Here is a 19,268-nt window from a genome sequence, read left to right on the forward strand (position 1 = left end):
AGACAGCTGTCCGTAAAAAGCCTAGCTCCTCGAGGAGCATGGCCAAGCACGAATAATGGAGAAGCTTCTTGGGACCCCAAGCCTTTCCAGGGGCCGGCTGTGCCGACTCTGCCCATCCCCTCATAGTAAAAAGCGATGTCATCTTCAAATGGGTGCGTCATCGATACTGCTGACACGATCGCGACTTTGGCGCTTGTTCCAGCCGTCGATGCAATGGCGCATTCCTGCCACCGACATGCCAGCTTGGCGCTCGCATCTCGACGGGTGATTGCCCCAGGACTCATCCGAATGCGTTAAAGTTGACCCCGTTGAGGCCTCCGGGCGTCGTCTAGATGAACCGACATGTTGAAAATCAGGGAAACCCAAGGCAGGGCATCCTCGGAATCCCATCAACCGTCCACGGCGATGTTTGGAACTAGTAGAACCGGGACGCCTTGTCCATTGCCACGTCGCAATTTCACCATCCAGAGCAAACAAGCCATGCAACAAAATCTTGGGGGGTATCTTCGTATGTATGAATTGAGCCAAATCGTCCGGCCCAGTCATTGGTCTTGGTTGTAAGCGCCGTGGCTGGAGCTCTATTACGCCATGTGCATTTGCGCCAGGGCAGTGAGGAATGCCAGCTCGACGTCGCGGTCCAGACCTTTCATCTCATCACAACGCTGGGCCAAAGACATCGTCGCCTCCTTCGGCTACCTTTCTGCGTTTCGCCTCCCGTGCATCGTTCCCGTTTGCTGCTGCGATCTCTCCGCCGAACGCTGAGCCGTCTCCCTCGGCCTTCGGGCGGCGAGGCTCCTTTTGCGCCGCCATCTCCCGCCGGGCCTTCTGCAAGGCCACCAGGTCTGCGCGATCGGGGTCTCTGCACTTCTTCAGCTTTCGAAGAAGGGGCCGGATCAGCTTGGTGCTCTCAGGCTACGTGTCTTGTTAGCAATGGCTTCTCACAGCTTTTCATGAACGCGGTTGTCCGTCATGAACTTGTCTGATAAACATACCTGGCCCCAGTATTCTTCCAGCCGCTCTGGAGGCTCTGTTGCCAGCAACTCCCGGCACGACTCTATTGTTCCCATTACCTTGTCTCTGAGGTCAGATCGAGGTGTCGGATCCATCTTGTGGGCGTCCTCGCCGTTATGAGGAGGGGCAAAGGCTCCTTGTACGAATTTCTCGGCAAGTTCTCTATCAGCGAGCGAGAGGGCGGCAAGCATGATCTGGCTGGGGGTGTAGTGGAAATAGGCATCGGTGACGAGAGAGCTGAACTTGAGGTACTCTCGAGCGCGAAGGTGGGCTGTCTCGACTCGGGATTTCTGGCCTTGGTCAGTGTTATGCCCTCCACACCCAAATCTAGTATTATGTGTCAACTCACCTCGAGATCGGGATACCTCCGCAGCTCCAAGATGGCTCCTTCCAGGGCACGGAACGGATGTCTGACATCAAAGGCAAAGCGCACTCCTTGGCACAGCAAGAACTCTCCCGCCAGAATCTCCTCCTCGCTCGTGTTGGGGAACTTGTCGGCAAATTTGGCAAGTCTCGTGTAAATTCCCTCTGCTTTGCTTCCGAAGAACAGGCACGTCTTGAGCAATCCGGTAGGCGGGTAGGTCATGACGGAGTTGGTTACGAAGAATCGGCGGAGAAAGACCGTGGCAGTCGCTCTGACTTCGGTGGGCAGGCCGCAGAAGGTGGCGGCGCGGATAAGCTCGACGGTGAAGAACTTGAGCAGCTGGGTCTCTTCGGCGGCCGTGAGGAACTCGGGCAGAGGCTCATCCTGGTTACCACCTCTCAGCTCGAGGAGCCGAGCGCTGATGTTCGTTTTGGCGAGGCTGTTCGTCGTTTCCCGAAGTTCGGCCAGTTTCGACGGGGAGAAGGACCACAGCCGGTACTGGGTCGAAAGCCGGTATCGCGCATCTTCGGTCGCCATGGTTGCGCCGGACCGCGCTAGGCTGACGATTGACTCTTGCAGTGAAAACGGAGTGTTGACTAGCTGCGGGTTGCTAGGCGTCGATTGAAGAAGCTGCGACGGCCAGTCGGATGCGAGAGGCAATATCTGTTTGAATCGCTACAGAATGCAATGCGAGGACCAAAGATGGACGGGATTGTTTGTCGTGTAAAAAGTTGCTGGCAGGTCGAGGTTCGAAAAGGCGTCGCGATTCACAAAGAAGGCGCGGCTGCTTATCGCTGCCTAGGTTAAGCGGATAAGAAGCTCGAGCCACAACACTCACGTGATACTATCAGCCACACCCATTGGAGCATGTCTGGCTGTGGCTTGACTCCCGGCATCAAGCCCGGATACCGGCAGTTCAGGACAAGGAACGGCTGCACACCTCCGATCGATGCGGGTCCTGACGTCGGAACACACCCGGCCTACATGCCTAGAACGGTTTACATCCACCGGGGGATTTACGAGTCAGATTTTCAGGGTCCAACACCAATCGTCCCCGAGCCCAGGTGGAAGAAGATGGCACCACACAAACTGCCTGCTTGGTGCTTCGAATGATGGCTCCTCTCGACACGCTTCAACTCGGAACATTATGCCGTGGCACGCTCCTCTGACAGCCACCCTCAGTGCTGATGAAGAGCTCCAGTGGGCGATCGCACAGTTTCATTGCCTTGTGTGTCACACTAAACATTTGTAACTCGGCCGCGTCAGCTGGGATAACTTTGCTTTTCAACTAGTTTATAGAGTAGTATCCATGTTCGAACCGAGCTTAGCCATCCGTCTAATCACTCCCTTCCCAACAGCAGAAGCTATGCGATGAGGGGAACCAACGATTGCGGATCCAGCCCACGGATATCAATGCGCCCCAACGCCATGCTCCCGTCGGATTCCCTTACCCCCGACAACGGAATGAACAGTCTATTTATGCAACGAGACGGAAACAAACAGTATAGCACACTTTGCGGCCAAAAAAATGCCCGCACAGTCTAAAGACCCATTGTCAATAGGCCTTGTAGATCTAGTACCCGACCTCTCTCTTGGCAGGAATCGGTGGTGCCGGCTTCTTCGCACGGCTCGGGGGAGGAGGGGGCGGCGCTTTCTTGGACTGCAAGTTACTTGTGCTCTTAGTGATGCTTCCCATGCTCGTCGCAGGGCTGGCGCTGCGATCGCCCCATTCCGGACTGCCGCTACCGCTGGCTGTCGTGTGGTCATCATCCCGGTCGGCAAACACATCGTCTCTGCCCAGAGACTTGCCTGTAGGCCTCAAATTTCCACGCAAAGAGCCCACGTTGGGCACACTCGGTACGGGAGGGTTCGCGGTCGTTCGTCTTTCGACAGCAGCGGGGCCTTGAAACGTCTGGGACCTACCGATAGACGGTCTCGCGGGCTCCGCAGCGGCGCCAATTCGGGTACTCTCGGAGCGCTGCGACCGGATGGGCATGCGAACAGGCATCGGCTCGGGTTCCTCTTCAACTGGCTGGCTGCGGGAGGAGTAGTCATTGTAAGAGCGCGAAGTGTTGGAGCGGCCGCGGCCATTGCCAAGACGGCGGTCTGTCGGGGATGAGGGTGCGTTGCCGGCCCAGCCGTTGCGGAGACGGCGGAGTTCCTCGGCGCAACGCTCATGGTAGTCCAGCTCGGCGTCAAGCAGGCCGGTCAGGTCGCGGACGTTGTCGGCCTCGGCCTCCTTGATATCCTGCATGCGGCGCATCACATCTTCGCCAGCCTCCTCAAACTTGGCACGTGCGGTACGGAGTTCCTCCTCGAGGCGGAAATCCTCGCGCTTCGCTTTTTGCATTTTGCTGATACTCGCATCGTAGGCCAATCGACGCGACTCGAGCTTCTTCCGTGCGGCCTGCGGGGAGTGTGTCAGATGGGACGGGCTGAAACCACTTTTGGGCAAGCAATGACGTCGGTACGTACCTGATACTCTTTCATCATGGCCAAAGATCTTTCGACGGATTCCAGCCAGTTGTTGGTGATTTCCGTTGCATAGCCTTCTTGGATGCCGGCCAGGCGCTCGTTGGTTCGGCCAAGAGCTGTCAATCCTCAGTTAGCCAGGTCTGGTTGCGGGGTGCGGAACGCAGCGTACCAAGCAGACAAGCGCCAAATTCCGAATCAGACTCGAATTCCTCTCCGTGGGAAATCATCATGCGACCGACAAAGGCAATGGGGAGTCCCTTCTCCTTGTCTTCGAAGCCCTCGCCGCGGCGGGCAATCCACTTGACGTAGGTGCTGGTCGACTTTTGCAGCCTTTCCATTCCTGCAGAACGGCACCGTTAGCATGTTTGCGTGTAAATCGGGACCACCAGTTGGATCGTTTCTGGGTGGACAAAGTTTCGTACCGTCATATCGGAGGGCCATTTCCTGCTCCAGCATCTTGAACTCGTCCGAGTGGCCGGTCTTGGACTCGGAACCCATCTTCTCGCCGGCCCATTGAAAGGCGCGGTCGAATTTCTTGGTGAAGTTCATGGTTGCGGTATTGGTCTCGACAGTTGGTAGAACGATAGCGGTTCGTGGTAGGTAATTAGGAGCCGGTTGTTGGCTTTACGTGGCAATTAGGAGGGAGGTGGGTCGAGATCGGGGTCGAGATCAGGTCGATGCCAGCATTCAACGGGTGTGTCTTGATGATAGGAGGCGAACGATGGTGGGATCGAGCCGGCGGGTAGTGGTGTCGCGTGGTAAGTGAGAGTGGTATGTCTGTCTGGTGAGAAAAGAATCGAGAGAACGAAGGGCTGGCGGCGGGTTGTAGAAGAGGAAGAGAGAGATTGAGAAGCCAGAGGATACAGTGGCGAATTGGCGATTATCACGCAGCAGAGACAGAGACAGAGCCAGGCAATGGTCGACAATGCATGGGCCAGGGAGGGTGACGGGATTCGTGTGCAGAGATATACGGCGTGAGTATCTGCTGGTGGTAGGTACGGGGGTAGAAGGCGAGGGAGAGGTACCGTGGGTTTGGTGGGAAGCAAGGACAGGTAGAGGAAGGGCCGTGGAAGGGGGTGGGAGGGATGGCAGATGGTTTAAAAATGGGAAGCAAGTGCACGGCAGCAAGGCAAGGAAGGCACGACCAGGTGGTAAGGTATCCGTACTCTAGGTAGCTGCTGATTAAGGAACGTGAACACGGATTGCTAGGTGCACCTGCCAGAGGGGCAGCTTCTTGAGACTGAAGACGAGGGGAGGGACGAGGGGACGAGGGCAGGGACGACGACGGACGGTTGATGGATTGGGAAATTTCCGTCATTCGCGGCAGCAGCAGCAGCAGCAGGAGCAGGAGCAGCAGGAGGTGCGATGCAGGTGCCACCTTCTGTACCGTTGGTGGCAGGTGGTGTGTGTGCAGTTACTTACTTCCAGTCTTTACGGTCCTCACCTCTCACATATGCAGGTGCAGAGGCAGGTGCGGCAGGTGCATCTGAAGCCGATGCAATTGCTGGTCGAGACAGGTCCAGCAGTTGGGAGCAGGAGCAGGAGCTGTTTGGCGGTACAAGATACCGATACAGACAGCAGGAACGGTACGGCGTTGTGGCAGTCTCGACCTCACACAACGCTAGCGGTCCCCAAGCATTGGGTGGGGTGTGGTGCTGTTCTGCTGCGGGAGGTGGGTTTTGGAGGCAAGCTAGGCATGGGCTAAGGCACGCGCGGTACGTACCTCACCTGGTGGGGTGGGTCGTGTGTCACTCCTGAGTGGAAGGAAAGAAGGGGGGATCATGGATGCAGCAGCACCTTCCCTGGGGTCACTCACACACTCTTACCTGGTACTTGCTCACGCATGAGGGAAGAAGGCAGGCAGGCAGGCAGGCACTCCGTCGGGGAGGCAAGAGCAAGCTTGAGCTTGCTGGAAGCACCGTCCAGAGAGAGAGAGGGTTTCTGTTACGGTACGCGCATGCTGAGTTTCGACTTGCTTTTCACATGTACCGTATCAGGTCCGTCTTATCCATCAGTAGACTGCCATGAATGACATGCAGCAGAGCACACACACACCACCATCATTGCCATGTCCAGCTTCCAGTTCCCAGTTCCAGTTTCCCATCCAACGTGGTCCCAACATGTTGTTGCCCTGCTGCCCTGCTTGCATGCCCCGGCCGTTACCACCTGCTGGGTGCTGGGCCGCTGGGGAGCATCGGTGGGAGAACAAAAAGAAGACGACGGCGACAGAAGACCCCACCCTTTTCGACGACTTCGAGAATGGGAAAGAGATTGGAGGCGGGGTACGGAGCATCACCACCGGTACCTGAGAAAGGGGAGCTACTCCTCGTGTCGCACGAAGCTAGGTGGAGATGCAGGTATCTCTTCTTCAACGGGTACCAAACTCCGAGCACCAAGCAAGCATCAGAGAGAGAGAAAAAAGGGTCCAGCCCACAGCTTGCAAGACGACCAAGGACTGGAAGCTGACCACCCCAAGATTGTCGCCGTCTCCCCCTGCCCACGCTGCTTGCTGCATACTGCGAATACTACCCTACAACGCCGCACTGGAGCTCGACATGCAGCTCAAGCAAGGCCTGGATCGTGGTGAAGCCGTCAACCGTCTGTTGCCATCCTTCGCTTGCAGATGGTCGGTGGAATAAGGTAGCTGTTAATGGTTGGCAGCTGCAAGACTGTGCCGCCAATCTGCACATCCTCTGCGAGAAGCCCCAGTTGGAAATGGTGCAGTGGAGAGCTTTTTAGCCGGATAACCTAAGGACAGGCAAGGCAAGCACTTTACCTGCCTCTGATATGAAGGGAGTGCTGCCCCCCTGAAGCTTGTCTCCTTGTCGCCCGTCAGCCATCAGCGTGAGCAATGTGGATGGGAGGAGACGGGAGATGCTAATTATCCAATTGCTCGTTGCGATAGGTGCTGTTGATGAGAGGGGTTCTAATGGAGTGTTTGGCGTAGATGTGACTGAACACTGAGCTGAACTCTCGCTGGCTTTCTCGTTCGTTCCGTAAGGAATACGGTATTCGCATGAGATACGTACCTGCTGTATCTGCTCTGCTCCCGTCATTCGTCATTCGATGACAACGAAGCGGGAAGGAACTCCCATGATCATGAGGGAAAGCGCCCCCATGGCTCACCCCAGCAGTTGCCGACATTGGGAAGGAGGGAATGGCCAGAAAAGGAGGGAACGCAGCCGCCAGAGACAAGACCGTTGAGCCAGCTAAAACAGCCAACCGCCACAAGCCGCGCTTCCTCCACCACTAACGAGCGCCTTTTTCCTCTCTTTTCAAGATCCTTCCCGGCCTCGTCCACGCCAGCCTGTCCTGTCGGGACTTCTTCTCGCAATGCATCGTCTTCGCCAGCAGGGACATGCCCTCTTGCGAAAAAGAGAGTGGACGACGAGAGAGAGACAATGTTTCCCATCTACCTACTCCAGCTTTCTCCAGTCCCCATCTTCCCGTCGGTCTCCATTCTCCAGTCGAAGGGTGAAAAAAAGCCTAGCCCGCTTCCCGTGGTGGATTTGTTTGACCGTCGCTGGCGTGTTTGACGGTCTCTCACACTTGTCGTTACAATCGTGGCCATCCGGCGGTTGACGAGCGGTCGCAGGGTCGCAGTCGCACATCCGCATTTCATCGGCGACTTTTCCGGCGCCATGTCGCGGGGACGCGGACCTGGACCTGGACCTGGACTCTTTCGCAACTGGCTTCCATAGCCTGCCACCAACCACCAACTACCAACCACCACCACCACCACCTGTGGGACCGGCGTTAGGTTGGTTTGTCTGGTTGGTCTCTGCTGGCTGGTCTCAGCGATGGACAGTCAACGAAAATATGACAGCCAGTCGTATTGTCCAGATCAATGATCAACACACCCTCTGCCATGCCGCGCAACTGGGATCCAGGAACACGACCGATCTTATCCACCCACCACCCACACGGAGCAATGGCTGTGCTAAATCGAGACGGGTCGTTGGGGACGGGGCAACCCCCTGCTGTCTGTCCACCATCCATCAATCCCAGGGCCACAGTCTCATTCCCATCTCTCCCTGCTGCTGCTGGCGCCGACGCCGGCAGAGGCAGAATTCAAGACGGTCTCAACCCCGTTCCCCTTGCCTTCCCTGCCTCGCGGACCTTTTTAAGCCTACCCAACCGCTATTGTAGCCGCCAAGCAGCCTCAGGCGTGCGTGAGAGACAGGAAATGGGCGAGACACGCTATCGGTAGATGTCTGCGAGCTTCAAAGCCAAGATGGAACCCCCAGCTCCCTCGGCTTGGCTTTTGGTTAAGTTATCAGGAAGCTCTCGTATCGGAAGACCAGTGCTTTTCTAGGTATTGGGCTGCATTTCCTTCCTCGGGAGGTTGAGCTTATTATGAGCTCACACTCGCCTGGCACTGCCCATTGGAAAGATGCGACGGAGGGGATGGATGGGCTCATGGACCATCGACGGTCATCAAGAGGCCCAAACCTTGGTACGTATTTCATCATTTCCCATTGAAAATCTGCTCACCAGCTAACTTCAAAGTAATCTGATGGTAGATGAGCAGGGCAGTGTAGGTATCCGTACCGAACGCCCCTTAGTAGCCCAGACCAACTCAGGCCTCGAGCTGCTGCAGGCCGTGTCCAACGCCGGCGACCCTAGGTTCACTAATACTGCACAGTCGCCTCGCTGGTCAGTGCCAGTGGCAGATAACCGGCGCCAGCGATGCTGCCACCTGCCGCTGCCACGAGTCAATTCATCGGTCAAGTGGTTCCACTGATCCAAGGGACTCTGGATGATTTGGACACATCAACTGCAGCAAGTGCCTCGACGCTTGGAATACAGCAGATGCGCCGGTGACGACTGGACAAGCTGCCCTTTCCTCGGGCGTCTTGGCACTGCTCCAACTGGTCTCGGTTGTTTCTCGACCTCTGTATCGACAACTGTCTCGCCTCACTTCACAACGGCACTGGCCCTACTGCGACTGTTCTGGAGAAAAACAAGACAACGCCGTTACCAACCGACACGCCGTTCTCAATACTTCTCAAACCATCGTTCCCGAGGACAAAACTTAGTTTTCGCCCTAGGTCACTTGACACACGCTGGACAGGTGTAGAAATCCGGGGTTGTCCTCGCCGCAATCCGCTAGCAATCCTCCCGCCTGTACCCGGGCAAGCTTCTGTTACCCAACCGCAGCGTAGGTATTCTCTCTGCGTTGCGGTGAGGGTGTGCTAACCGAACCATAAGGGTGCCAGCGGCTGAAAACAGTCTCTCACTCATCCCGCTCGCAGAGCGACACATGTCCGACAAGCGTCACGGTCCGATATCAGGTGCCTCGGTGGCAGCAGCTACGGCGAAGCGTAACAACTAATTCTCTTCGCTTGCTGTCGCCAACAACCGGTCTCCCACTTAACGGAAAATATTCTTACTACTGCAATTATTACTTTCTACTGCCACCGAAATCGACCGTTTTGTTTCTCATGCGACGCTTTTCCATTGACAATTCGGAAACAACTATATGCAACGGAGCTTAGCAGACGGACGATCTATCTTCATGCGCCGGTTAGCGGCCCGGCCTTGTCACCTCTAGCCCATACCTATCAATCACTCCTGCTACAAGCTACGAATACCCACACGCTTTCAAGCGCACATCAGTCAGCAACCCGCAGCCTGCCTGCTCTTCCTGCTCTACCTCACGTCAAACACCGCCGTGCAGTTTCATTCGTCGCACGGAGGCTCTGCATCGCTGAAGCTTCCCGCGACTGCGCCTCACTCATTCTCACCGAATTTGGCCCACGCTGCTGGGATCAAGCCGGCGTCTCGGCAATAATCTCACCCCATCCTCATGCTCTTTGCCTCTGCCTCCGTTTGGAAGCAGCATAAACGCCTCCCATTCGAGGCCCATGCGATGTCCTAACCGCGTATCATCGTACCTTTCATCTCACCAAGTGAACCCTCTTTACGAGAAAATTGAGCCTTGACAGCCGCTCTCGACTGATGACTCGGCGCTGTCGGGCCTCCTTAACCACTTCCATGACGACATCTCAGCCCTCCAGTCGAATCACAGCCTTTCCGTCCTCCGAATGGAACTGAAAACTTTCAGGACAAACCCCTGATCCTCAATATCGACTTTACACCACAGCCCACGCCAATCACCATCTCCGAAATGACATCACCAGCGTTCCCATCGTCCTTTCTTGACCACTGGGTTCACACGCTCAAGTCTCACCGTGGAGAACAGCTGAACGATTTCCCAAACTACCACCTCTCCGATCCTGAGAGTCTAGTGACGACATGCAGTCCCAAAACGCTCACCGTCGGTAACGGCGCTTCCATCTACAGAACCGCCATTCTTCCAGGCATCCTGACCGCTCAACACGAGGTCATCCTAGTTACGTGCTTCTGGGCGCCGTCCGACACGCTCGATGCCCTCCGCGAAACCCTTCAAACTCTAGCTGAGCGCCGACAAGAGGCAATCCGCGTGGCTGGCGAGGCCTCAGTTGCCCCATTACGCGTCCGCATCTGCTTCTCTTCGCGCAGCTTCTTCCAAAAGATCTTTCACCCATGGTCCAGGGATGGGTACGCGTACCCGAACGCCGCGTGGCCAAAGCTCGGGCTGCCCCCAGACACCACCCTCCGAGCGGCCCGCATCGACCTCTCTGTCAAGAGCCTATTCTTCTTACCCTTCAGCGTCATGCACCCAAAGTTTGTCATTGTCGACCGCAAGCGCGCCTGGATGCCAAGCTGCAACGTGAGCTGGGAGTCGTGGTTTGAGGGTTGCATCGAGTTCGATGGGCCAGCCGTCGGCCAGCTTGTGAAGTTCTACGCCAACGTTTGGGAGCCGAACGGGGCGCGGGAACTCCCCGATTTCACGAATGAGGCTGGCCAGGGAATTGAGGATGCAGGCGGGGATGCCGGCCAGACCAGCCAACCATCGGATGAGCACACCGCGTATCGGCGGCTGAGCCTCGCGAATCTACCAGCATGTCCGGCCATCATTCTCCCTTCATCTCATCATTGGTATCCCGGCTTCCGGTACATCCCTCTTTGGCGCCGCGCAACAGCGCCCGCAACCCCATTGAATGCGGCTCTGCTTTCACTATTCGCTCATGCCCGCAAGGACATCGATATCGTGACACCAAATCTAACATGCCGGACCGTCGTCGATGCCGTCTTAGATGCCATCCGGCGTGGTGTCGATGTCCGCATTAGAACAAGCAAAAACATGATGTTAATCGAGCAGCTCGTCACGGCGTGTACAACCACGGAATGGACCCTCAAATCTCTCATCAAACAGTATTCTCAAATCTGCACGGAATTTTCTCGTAAGCGCACTGCAGACGCCGAGTCTCAGGTCCAACGCCCAGGCCGTCTCGACATCTTCTATTACCGGACCAATCTCCAAGCGACAGCCGCACGAGACCCAGAAGAGCCTGTCGTCTCTCACCTCAAGATGACACTCGTTGACAGGGAATTCCTCCTCTTGGGATCCGGCAACCTGGACCGGGCGAGCTGGTATACGAGTCAGGAGTTGGGCATTCTGCTTCATCTGCCCGGGTTCGAACATGACATCTGGTCTGACTCCCTAGAGTCCAGGATCGAGGTGCGATTTAGCGGGGGGCCTGAAAACGGGATTGCGATGGCGGGCTAGTCAGGCATCACGGAGTTGCCGTGTATTTACGTATGATACCCTTTACTCTTTACAAGCTACGCCCGCCCTTGGTCGGCGCGAGCAGTCCAAATAATGCCCTTGAGAATCTGGCCCATGAACCACTCATCATTGTAAGCCTCGTCGAAGTGGCCGAGGGCAGTGTAAAACGACCGGCCGCCTTCGAATTCCTGACACCATGCAAGCGGGTGATCATCCCCCATGGCGCCGCCGGAGTAACTCGACGGGTCGCCCCGGGCCAGAATGTGGAGGTTCTCGTTGCGCCTGGGGTGCGACGTAAAATTGTACCACTCATCCATCCAGCCCTTCCTCTCACAGCCGCAGTCCCCCATGATGAAATGCCCCTCGTCCTCCACGACGACGGTGCCCTCCTCAGGCGGCGGGTGGAAATCGAAATGCGCGCCGACGAGCCTGCCGTACCATTCATCCCGCTTCAGCCCCGACGCAGCGGCGTGCACGCCCACGAATCCTCCGCCCGCGCGGATGTAGCCTTTGAGCACGTCCACCTGCGTCCCGTCGAGGACGTCGGTGCCGGTGTTGTGGAGAAACACGACGGTCTTGTAGCGGGCGAGGGAGGTGGGGGTGAGTGCGACCTCAGCGTCTTCCGTGGCGTCGGCGGTGAAGACACCGGTGCGGGCGCCGAGATCGCGGAGAGCGGATACGGCTGTGGGGATGCAGTCGTGGCGGTAGCCGGTTGTTTTGCTGAAGAGCAGGACCCGGAAGGGTTGCGGGGTTGGTGGTGTCGTCATGGTGCTGGTTGTGCGTGATGATGGGGATGACAATGTACTCTTGGGATGAATCGTCTTTCTGTCTGTGACTGTGTTTATCTACTTGTGAAGCTGGCGGGTGTGATCTTGGTGGATTGGTAATTCGCTTCCCTCATGGAGGGTGAGGCGCCGGAGGATTCATGCGGACAGGCCCGGGAGATGCTCCGGAGTGCCAAGCGAGCTCGGTCAGTCGTCACCGGCAGGCGGGGAACATGAGAAGGATCCAATGTTCGGTGGTCGGTTGGGCACTTTTTTTTAGCTTGGGGAGATGGTTCGCTTGGACTCTCGACAAAAGTACAGAGAAGCGCCAGCCAGCGTCTGCACTCCTCCTCGACACCCATCGTCCTTGAACTGCGGACACGCAGCGCATGCGAGATCCAAGGAGGAGCAGCTTAGAAAACATCCGCAAATTTCAGCAAAAAGATTTTGCCATGACCGTGGCAGGGCTCGAACCTGCGACCTTCTCGGGATCAAGTGCACATCTTGTGAACGAGAAATCATGAACCACTAGAACACACAGCCGGTGAAAATCCTGGCTGAACTTGAGTACTAAGTAGGTATGACTGGACGGATGGCAGTCACTCCCCACCCCCGCGATCGCCGGCACCGGACCAACGGCTTGTCAATATGAGACCACCGCATTAGGATGGGCTTGTTGCAGCTGAGATCGAAAAGTCGGTTAGGGGACCAGCGATGAGGCCTTGTAGCGTGATTGATGCCATCTGTCGTGTGGTCAGAACGAATGTTAATTCCCTTCAAAATTTAGGGGAGCTATAACTGATTCAACATGAAAGATTGGTTATACTCAAACCTGTCGGCCAACAATGAAGGCATGTCACAGAACTCGCCAGGTGGTTTTACACCGGAAGCACAATGCACTGGGGCGTCACCATTTCGATATCCAGGAGAACGGGTATTTCATACACTCATTACATTATCGTTTGCCCCTTCCACCCAGGACTTATGGTAGTACTGTATATTATATTCTGCTCTGTTCAACTCTCCCCTTCCTTGGAGGGCCCTCAAGCGCAGGTGGCTGGCTCACCAACGCCAATCTCAGACGCCGCGAGAAGGTACTCCATGAAACCCGCGTTCGTCTCGAGCATGTTGTCGTGATACTGCTGGGCTGTCGGGTAGAACGGGCAGTCAACCTCCTCATTCCCGAATCCGAACTCAACGGTAAACCCATGAATCTTGCTCAGGCTGGGATCTGAGAAGTGTCTCGAGAAAGCATAGTCGTCGCTAGCACCAGACGTAGGGTAGAGGTACGCGCTCTGCTGCACCTCGTGATGCCTCCCCACTGCCGCATCCATGGCGTTGCCCATCCTCATCGCAGCAAACACCTTGTCAGACCAGTCCTTCGTCGGCAAATACTCGCCGTAAAACCCGCCGTCAGAGGGCGTATCCGGCATCAAGCCCCTCACGGCATCATAGCTCTCGTTCATGAAGTTCATGTACGGCTTCCGCAGCTGGTTCTCGTCGCTGCCCCAGTTGTACAACACCGTGCCGGTGTACGAGTGGATGTCCATGAACCACTGCACCTGCTTGTGCTCGTCCATCACCCACTTGATGCTCTGCGTCTCAGGCTCGGAGAACGGCGCCGCGCCGTGGTACGTCTCGTCCGCAGGGTTCTCCGACGCGACGTTCGGTCCGACAGTGGGCGCGAAGTCCTCGAGGAAGTCGAACAGGAAATCAAAGTTGCGGTTGAGGTCGATGCCCATCGCTTCCGGGTCTCCTCCCGACGCCGCCGGGTTGCGGTTCTTGCGCCAGCAGCTGCCCGTGGCCTGGTCGTACGCCACACCGTCAGGGTTGCTCAGCGGCGTGAAGACGATGCCAGTCGCGAGCGCACGCTGGACGTCGCAATTAGAGTATGTTCGACCTCCGTACGTCAGCCCCTCGCCGTGCTTGTTGGCGTACAACAGGTCGGAGATAAAGTAAATGATGTTGTCCGAAGCGCCGCGCTCGCGGGCGTGGATCGCAGCGTTGAAGTACACGCGGTACGCATCGGTGCAGTTGCCCGCGCCGCCGACCTTTGCGCCGAAGATGGTGGCATTCTGGTACGTCTTGAAGGGCGCCTCGAAATACTCGATGTCATACTCGTTGACCAGTCCGCGGACGGCGCTCTTGATTTCGTTGACGTTCAGGAGAGTCGCGAGGTCGGTGCCGGCGGGCTGCGTGCCAAGTCCGCGGGGGACCTTGTTGCCGCCGTCGAAGCGGTCGCCAGTTCCGATGGCTACGCCGGTGTTGTTGTTGATCTGGCGACGGGTGATCTTGCGGCCGGCTGCCTCGTGGGGGAGGAGGCAGGCCTCGCCGAGAAGGGCGAGGGAGAGGAGGGCGCCGACAGAAGTCTTCATTGTGAAGGACCGATGATCGAGTGAATGATTCTGGGGAGGCTTGGCTGGGACCTGGGGAGCAAAGGCGTCGCAAACTCGACGAAAACTGGTGATGCGCGTTATATAGCATGTCTGCCAAGTCTTCTCATTTGCCCTGCTCCGCCCGGATCATACCCTGGGCTTGCGCAGCTGCATGATGATGTTGATCGCCAGGCTCGTTGGCCAGGCCTGTCCTTGCCTGCCTCGCGGCTTGCAACGTCCCCAACGTCGGTGAGCATGGACTCGAGGACCATCGGCTGCGGTGTTCAGGGACAATTGACTGGGTAAGAACTCAGTCGGCAGCAGCCGAGCGCTGCTTGTCGTCAGCAATTGATTCAATATCCTACATGTTGATGGTTCAAGATGGAACAAACCGACGCAATCATCGACAAGTGTCACTCACCGTGTACTCGACGAGGCAGCTGGCGAGACATGCAGCTGCTGACGCACTTTTCTTCCCAGGAACCACTTATCAGGAACTTTTGCGGTATGACAAGTTTGCCCGACCACAGACAATCATTTATCGCTGTTTCTTTTTCACCAATGGGCTGATGAGTCCCGCGATGCCAAGGCCATCTTGCAAGGACAGACACGCGAGTCGAGCAGGGAGCTCTGGGCCACACGCGTCGTTCCCCTCACCGAGGTGCGCCAGTGTCACCTTGGGCCAGACGCCAGGGACCCCGCGGGAGCTCCGTTCGATGCGGGGAAGTTTGCCCCGATTCGGCAGGTCGATGCTACCCCCGAAATTAGCGGCCCAGCGCGCCGCCCCCGTGGTTCTGTTTGTCGGTGCCGGAGACGTCTCCCTCCTGTTGCTTGCTGTTGGTGTTTGTGGAAGAGAATGCGTCAGACTGATGATGTTTTCTAAGCGGCAGAGAATGAGACTTTTCGCCGTTCAATTCCTAGAAACATCCCTGACTTACATGACTTTGGTGATACCCACAAATTCGCCTGGACCGACAGCTAGGGCAGAAACACTGGCTTCATCTAGGCCGTTCAAAAGTTCCTCAACACCAATCCAAGCATTTCCCTGTTCGTCCCGTGTAACCCCGTTTAAGCTTAGATTTGGCTTGGCAGTGGTGATAAAACTAGCCTGGTTTTACTTGCTTGATGTTCCCACGTGCAGCGACCTTCATCCGTCGGTGGCATCTGAGCATCTCTCTCTCTCTGGCCCTCTTCATCGACGCGCTGGTCTTGTCGCATTGATCACAGATAGCAGACTGTAGGGCCAGTATGACAACGTCAACGCATAAGCTGAACACCACTCCGTAGAAGGCCACCGGATCAATAATTCAGATTCTCGCCTGGGCAACTTAACTCGTTAGAAATAAAGAGGCTCTTACACCTAGGGTAATTAGAGCACAATACCCACTGACAAACTCAAATTATTAGTATTCTGGCGCTTTCGAGCAGAACAAGCATGCTCCCGAGTCAGATAGCTTTATCAAACCACTCGTGCCCTAAGACTGCCATCCTCGCAGCTCGAGCCTTGATGACACAGGTTCTGGTTGGCGTCTATCGTGTCCGCTATCACTGAGAAGTAACCGTTTGCCCCGCATTCCAAGAATTGAGGAGCAATCCGAATCAGACCAGGAGGTGTTTGTTATGCACTGACATCACGGGAATGGGCAGACTAGGTTCGGAATAGGCGCCGGGGAAGATTTGGAGGACGAAAGGAATGTGATTTACTGCAGAGCACATGGTCCTATGCTACAGAACTCTCCGCTACATAGTCTATTAGAATGTCGACTCCCAGGCCCCTCTCATCCTCTCCTCTCATTCCCGTGCACCACGAGAATGTCAGCCTTACTCCCACCACGCTACGTTCGTCTCTCTGAATGTGTTGCTTCCACAATGAACCTCACCGAAGGTGTGGTGATGAGACATGAAATCGTCCACAAACCCGACCTCCATGCCAGCCTTTGCATATGCCTCGCGCACGGCAACCTCGAAGATGTCTTTTCCCTCAACCAGCGGGCCCCAAGGCTTGGGACTTACGTAATAGTTATCCAACACGACGCCGTTGATAGCCGCTGGGTTGAAGCTGACCAGAAGATACTCATCCTTCATGACTGTTTCCGTGAAGGATGAAATCGAGGTCACGTTGGGAGCCTTGAACAGCGAGGGAATACGGATGACATGGTCTCTGAGGATAGGTATCTCAGCGAGAAGGATTCCAAGATTGGCGTCAATATGCCTCTGCGCGTAAGCGTTGACCTCGTGAAAGGTTTCATTTGCGAGAAGCTCGTCAATCGTCATGGTCAGCTCTTCTTCTGTGATAGAAAAAGCCCCTTCAACAGATCCATTGAAAGAAATCGCTCGCACGCCACCATGCCCCGCTGCTGAGGTATTTCTTAGCAAGTCGAGGGCGGATGTGGTGTCAGCGACACCAATTGTGAAGCCAAGGCCTGTCTCGTTGGAAGGTAGAAACTGGACGAACTCATCAACGTGACCGATGATTAGCCAGCCGGACTCGAGGAAAAGAGGCTTTTGGAGCTCCTGGCCTTCCAAGAAGGCGATCGTTGCTTCCGCTGGCATCTTGTCGTAATGCTTGCCATGGATGATCCGGCCGGCGGGATATTTTACTCCACTCTTGGACGTGTAGGGTGGGATTGTTTCGAGGTTGCCGTATGCGTTAATTTCTCGGTCGCCGTAGCCGCCACGTCCGCCCTCAGGTTGGAAACCGCCAACGCCTTTTCCGCGAAGCTGCTCAAAGACCTGTCGGCCAGCAGTGCGGACTGATTGTGCCGACCTCAGCATGATTCTGAGAGAGATTGGTTGGCCATTGGGTCCAGGCATGCTAGCATACGCTGGTTCCACGAAGTCCTGTGCCCAAATATCGTCACTCTGATTGAACAAATACAATGGCTCCTGAATCCCTGCTGCCTTCCGCACTTCATCAAGTTGGCCGATAAAACCGAGCTGTACGGGATCGGACTCGTTTGCTGCGGTACTGACAAAGGCGCTGACACGTTGGAGATGGTGGTGTGTAAGAACTGGGGCCACCTTGAGCTCAACGGCGTCGGAAATGACAGTGCCGTTAGTGTGAACATCGAAATGCACCCTCACTTTGCCGTCCCATTTTGTCGAATCCTTCACAAACTCGCGCCCATCGATTCCGAGAGTGATGCCGGCTTGGACATGGCTTGCGTTGAAGGTAAATTCGGGATCCACAAAGCTCCAAGAGGCAGTTTCGGCGGGGTTGGCGGATGAATCGTTCATGTAAAAGAGACGAATCCTTTCAGATGCGGCGTCAGGCGTGGCGTAGATATGGGCAATAGTGTCGTTTGAAACTTCCAATGGGATCGTCTTCAGGGGAGCAACCAGGCTTGGCTCAATGAGTAGGTGGCCAGAAGCATCGTGGCAAGATGCTAGTTCGTGATTGCTGAGAGGATTTCCCTGAAGATCCTGATTAGTACAACGGTTAAGAGAGTCGCCGACGTTTGGTAGGAAGATTGCGCCGCGAGAAGAGGTCCAGAATGCTCTATCCGTGGCGTCGCTGTCATCCACGATGCCGTCGCGGTTGGTATCTGCGAGAATCATGGGCTTAAGCTGCTGGCCACGAACTGCTCCGAATTGCAGCGTGAGCAAGGCAATAGCCACAGCCTTGGCTGACAGATACATCTCGAGGAAGGTTTGCTGAAGAGATTGTACAAAGAGCTCAATCGAGAAGAAGCCGCTGGTTGTCTCATTACATACACTATCTAGTTGGGTTGCATGATCACACTTTATATCCAAAATATTACTCTCATCATGAGCGCGATCATCGAAAAGAAAACTATGGTGATTCCAGCCTTCCTCCCAAGAGTTCCCCTTGGAGTTACCGGCATCCAGTATAGAGGCCATAGAGAATAGCAATCACGGTTAAGAGAGACGTTTCCACCAATCAACCGCGTCGCTACGCCATATTAGGAAAAAACTGTACATGAGATCCGCTCACGATTTAACAAAAGTCGGCGTTACTCTCTCACGAAGTAACATTGACTAACACGTGCAACGGTAGTCGGGGGCCGAGATCACCGGCTCCAGACCCAAGACCCAAGGACCACAGACCCTCCCCCTATGCCAGCGGAGCTCCGCACACGTCATGGCATCCGCCGCTGCCCCGTTGCCGGCTACACCATGCTTGTTAAATTTGCCGAACGTTCGGCCCTATTCACAACTGCAAGTCTTACCTCGCAGATGATATGTTGGCAAGATATATCGCGCCGACTTCGGGCCTGACCTCAGGGGAGATTGGACCCTTCCCTTGCGTCACACACCAATTGACATGGAACAGTCGGCACCCGAATTTGTATGTGAGGAAGCATCAGACGCCGAGCTTGTTCTCTTCTATTCTGCTATATATCCCACCTAGCTATTTAACAGGTGTGTTAAGTGATTGTAAAAAGGTAATGATTGATGTTGTGGGAAAGCACAGGAAATTTTGGCCAATATTTGTGAAAAACAAAAGAAAAGGGGCGGGTTAAAGGGATGGTTGTATAAAGCCTTAGAGCGCAATGTTTCTTGCACCTATGGATCTAAAGATATTTTTGCACCAGATCCTAAGCAGCACGCTTCTGAATGCCGCACTTCTTCAAGCACTCATCCACCTTGATAGCCATTCTATTGGGAATAGCATCTCGCACCTTGTCAATGTCTTCGCCGGC

The 19,268-nt window shown here is 55.6% G+C and overlaps 6 protein-coding genes across 6 annotated transcripts; 1 reads left to right on the top strand and 5 right to left on the bottom strand.

Moving 5' to 3' along the window:
• Positions 1-654: 654 nt before the first annotated feature.
• Positions 655-1,912, bottom strand: CCL1 (Cyclin CCL1; the record flags this gene model as incomplete). The annotated part of the gene is made up of 3 exons (XM_036639537.1): positions 655-912; positions 993-1,301; positions 1,361-1,912. The coding sequence occupies 3 exons, from the start codon at positions 1,910-1,912 to the stop codon at positions 655-657; spliced, it is 1,119 nt and encodes a 372-aa protein (XP_036494024.1).
• A 1,036-nt stretch (positions 1,913-2,948) lies between these two features.
• Positions 2,949-4,399, bottom strand: mug137 (Meiotically up-regulated gene 137 protein; the record flags this gene model as incomplete). Its single annotated transcript, XM_036639538.1, has 4 exons — positions 2,949-3,782; positions 3,851-3,966; positions 4,020-4,190; positions 4,273-4,399. 4 exons carry the CDS (start codon positions 4,397-4,399, stop codon positions 2,949-2,951), a joined length of 1,248 nt encoding a protein of 415 aa, XP_036494023.1.
• A 5,581-nt stretch (positions 4,400-9,980) lies between these two features.
• CGCS363_v007690 (uncharacterized protein) lies at positions 9,981-11,465 on the top strand (the record flags this gene model as incomplete). Its single annotated transcript, XM_036639539.1, has 1 exon — positions 9,981-11,465. One exon carries the CDS (start codon positions 9,981-9,983, stop codon positions 11,463-11,465), a length of 1,485 nt encoding a protein of 494 aa, XP_036494655.1.
• Positions 11,466-11,521: 56 nt separating this feature from the next.
• Positions 11,522-12,232, bottom strand: CGCS363_v007691 (uncharacterized protein; the record flags this gene model as incomplete). The annotated part of the gene is made up of 1 exon (XM_036639540.1): positions 11,522-12,232. The coding sequence occupies one exon, from the start codon at positions 12,230-12,232 to the stop codon at positions 11,522-11,524; it is 711 nt and encodes a 236-aa protein (XP_036494656.1).
• A 1,040-nt stretch (positions 12,233-13,272) lies between these two features.
• CGCS363_v007692 (Zinc carboxypeptidase A 1) lies at positions 13,273-14,604 on the bottom strand (the record flags this gene model as incomplete). Its single annotated transcript, XM_036639541.1, has 1 exon — positions 13,273-14,604. The coding sequence occupies one exon, from the start codon at positions 14,602-14,604 to the stop codon at positions 13,273-13,275; it is 1,332 nt and encodes a 443-aa protein (XP_036494654.1).
• A 1,821-nt stretch (positions 14,605-16,425) lies between these two features.
• Positions 16,426-18,243, bottom strand: PADI2 (Protein-arginine deiminase type-2; the record flags this gene model as incomplete). Its single annotated transcript, XM_036639542.1, has 1 exon — positions 16,426-18,243. The coding sequence occupies one exon, from the start codon at positions 18,241-18,243 to the stop codon at positions 16,426-16,428; it is 1,818 nt and encodes a 605-aa protein (XP_036494103.1).
• Positions 18,244-19,268: the final 1,025 nt, after the last annotated feature.

This window comes from Colletotrichum siamense (assembly GCF_013390195.1).
Source record: "Colletotrichum siamense strain Cg363 chromosome Unknown KSG_Cg363_contig05, whole genome shotgun sequence".
NCBI lineage: Eukaryota > Fungi > Ascomycota > Sordariomycetes > Glomerellales > Glomerellaceae > Colletotrichum > Colletotrichum siamense.